The sequence below is a fragment of the Phytophthora parasitica genome (genome assembly GCF_000247585.1).
Source record: "Phytophthora parasitica INRA-310 unplaced genomic scaffold supercont2.14, whole genome shotgun sequence".
NCBI lineage: Eukaryota > Oomycota > Peronosporomycetes > Peronosporales > Peronosporaceae > Phytophthora > Phytophthora nicotianae.
In genome coordinates, this window is record NW_008649000.1 from 1,026,487 (window position 1) to 1,028,776 (window position 2,290).

General features: G+C 53.0%; 1 protein-coding gene across 1 annotated transcript; it reads right to left on the reverse strand.

Annotated features, from left to right (window-relative positions):
* Positions 1-122: 122 nt before the first annotated feature.
* On the reverse strand, positions 123-894 carry PPTG_08669 (hypothetical protein; the record flags this gene model as incomplete). Its single annotated transcript, XM_008902795.1, has 3 exons — positions 123-155; positions 233-681; positions 759-894. 3 exons carry the CDS (start codon positions 892-894, stop codon positions 123-125), a joined length of 618 nt encoding a protein of 205 aa, XP_008901043.1.
* Positions 895-2,290: the final 1,396 nt, after the last annotated feature.

The following is a 2,290-nucleotide window of genomic DNA, read 5'->3' on the forward strand; positions in this document are numbered from 1 at the left end:
CGTTGGACGAGTCAAAGCCGTCGAACGAGTCCTTCGGAGATGAACCGCTGGCTGACGAGACCTCGTGGCTGGCACCGACATCCGATCCCTGAGCCACGGGAGCGTCCGTAGTCTGACCATAGTCAGGGAAGTCGGGAGTGGGGCCACTGTAGCTGCTGATGAAAGAAGCATCAGTCGGCGCAGATCCCTGCTGGATCGGGGAGTCCGGGGTGGTCTCCTGGCTGGCACCAACATCCGAACTGGTCTGCTGAATAGGAGAGTCGTTGGACGAGTCGAAGCCGTCGAACGAGTCCTTGGGAGCAGATCCGCTGGCCGAAGACACTTCCTGGCTAGAGCCAACGTCTGAGCCGGGGGCGGAGCCCTGCTGGATTGGAGAGTCGTTTGACGAGTCAAAGCCGTCGAACGAGTCCTTCGGCGATGAACCGCTGGCAGAGGACACCTCCTGACTGGAACCAACATCCGAGCTGGTAGTGGAGCCCTGCTGGATCGGAGAGTCGTTGGACGAGTCGAAGCCGTCGAACGAGTCCTTGGGAGCAGATCCGCTGGTGGTCTCGATAGGAGTCATTGCGCAGTCGGTCGAGCTGGCGGAGACGTTGCTGGCGAGCAGCGCAACCGCAGTCACGAGCAGAGCGTGATACAGACGCATGGTTTCTTGTTGGTCTTGAAGCCGCTGGACTGTGGCTGGAGAAGGCCAATTGGAAAATGAAAACGAAGCGGTTCGACATGTTTCGTTTGAACAGACACATCAACAAGCTCACCGTCGTTGCTCTCTGTCTGCTGTTCGTTGCTTTCACGAGCTCCAGCTGTGGCGGCGTAACGTTGGTACATCTGAGGCACTGATGCTCTGTTGTCTTGCGGTATTGCCAGCCACAGCGCTGATTTCCATTTCGGCATCTGTCATCTGGAAATGTCACGACAGGGATATGAGCACAGCACATAGCGCGCGTAGGGACACATTTGCACCGTCAAACTCCAAATTCTAGCTCTCTGGTCGTTTTATTGCGGACAAGAAGGGCCAAGGCGGAACTTAGTGCGGTCGAATTGTAGCGCTCTGCGATTTGACGTGAGTCAGCAGCCGTGCGTACAAAATGCCACTGCGTCGGATCGAAAGACCGGGGTGACTGGTCTCACCGTGCTTTCATTGCGTCTATGCAGCTCAATGCAAATGAACCCGTCAAGTTTCTTGCAGTTTGTGGTTTTGAAAGCGCCAGCTGGGCTCTGCAGTCACAGACGGATGAACAGCTACACCAATGTGCGACCCGATGGATCCGAGGAAATGACAGAACGAAATGGTTGAGCAGCACGATGTACTTGTCTTCTGGAGAACAGGCACACCACTTGAGTCAGCGCCGCTCAGCGGTGGCCTCGATAATCGCACGAAATTGCGAACAAACGATCGATTCGATCGTTCGATCAGCGTCAAGACTGAGCTATTTATTTGCAATTACAGTTTTCGTTTTCGCTTTTTGAAAGTAGTACTAGTAGTATTAAATCCTTAGTCCCTACGTCTGATCAGATTTAGCTAAATCGGACCTACTTACCCTAGTCTCTGTCCGTTTTGTTTAAACCAAGCAAATCGGCAAAATTGCTGAAAACCACAATAAATATTCTTTCTAGAGAATTTTATTGTGGTTGGTTTCATCAAGTGCAGACGAAGTATTGTCGGCTTTCAGTTTCCTCTTCATTCTGGAGCCGATGAATGCTGCAGCCTACTACTACTAGTGGTTTCGTCGTCTCGTGGTCGCCTACTACGATGTCACCATCCACGAGACGACGAAAACCACTCCCGCCACTGACGATCCACAAGAACTCAATGAACAATGCCACGAATGTGCGAACAATAGATTAGTAGATTACAGCTTGTCGGGCTTATATCGCTCAGCAACCGTCGAGTGCTCTGATCGTGCGTTGGTTTATGCCGTTGCCGTGTCAGCTAAGTAGTGTTTGAGGAAGGTGTCGCAATGAGGCAGGTTCTGTATCCCGTTCGCTTGGAGTGTTCGCGGTGACAGATGTAGAGGTTTCTGTTCCTGTGTGGCGAAATTTAATCCGTCTCCTCCTCTCTGCGCAGTGAGCCGCGCGCGAACATGACGGACTCGTCGCCCATGGCCAGCATGTGGCGGGCCTTGACGCCAGTTTCTTCGACTGTGTTGGCGCTGCTGGTGGCGACTGTGAGCGCTAGCACGACGGTAACGATGCAGCTGATGAATCTCATTGTCGATGCCAGATTTCCAAGTGAGCACTCGAAGTCAAAACAGGAAATGGCAGCAGTCCGTAAGCATCCAAGCGGACC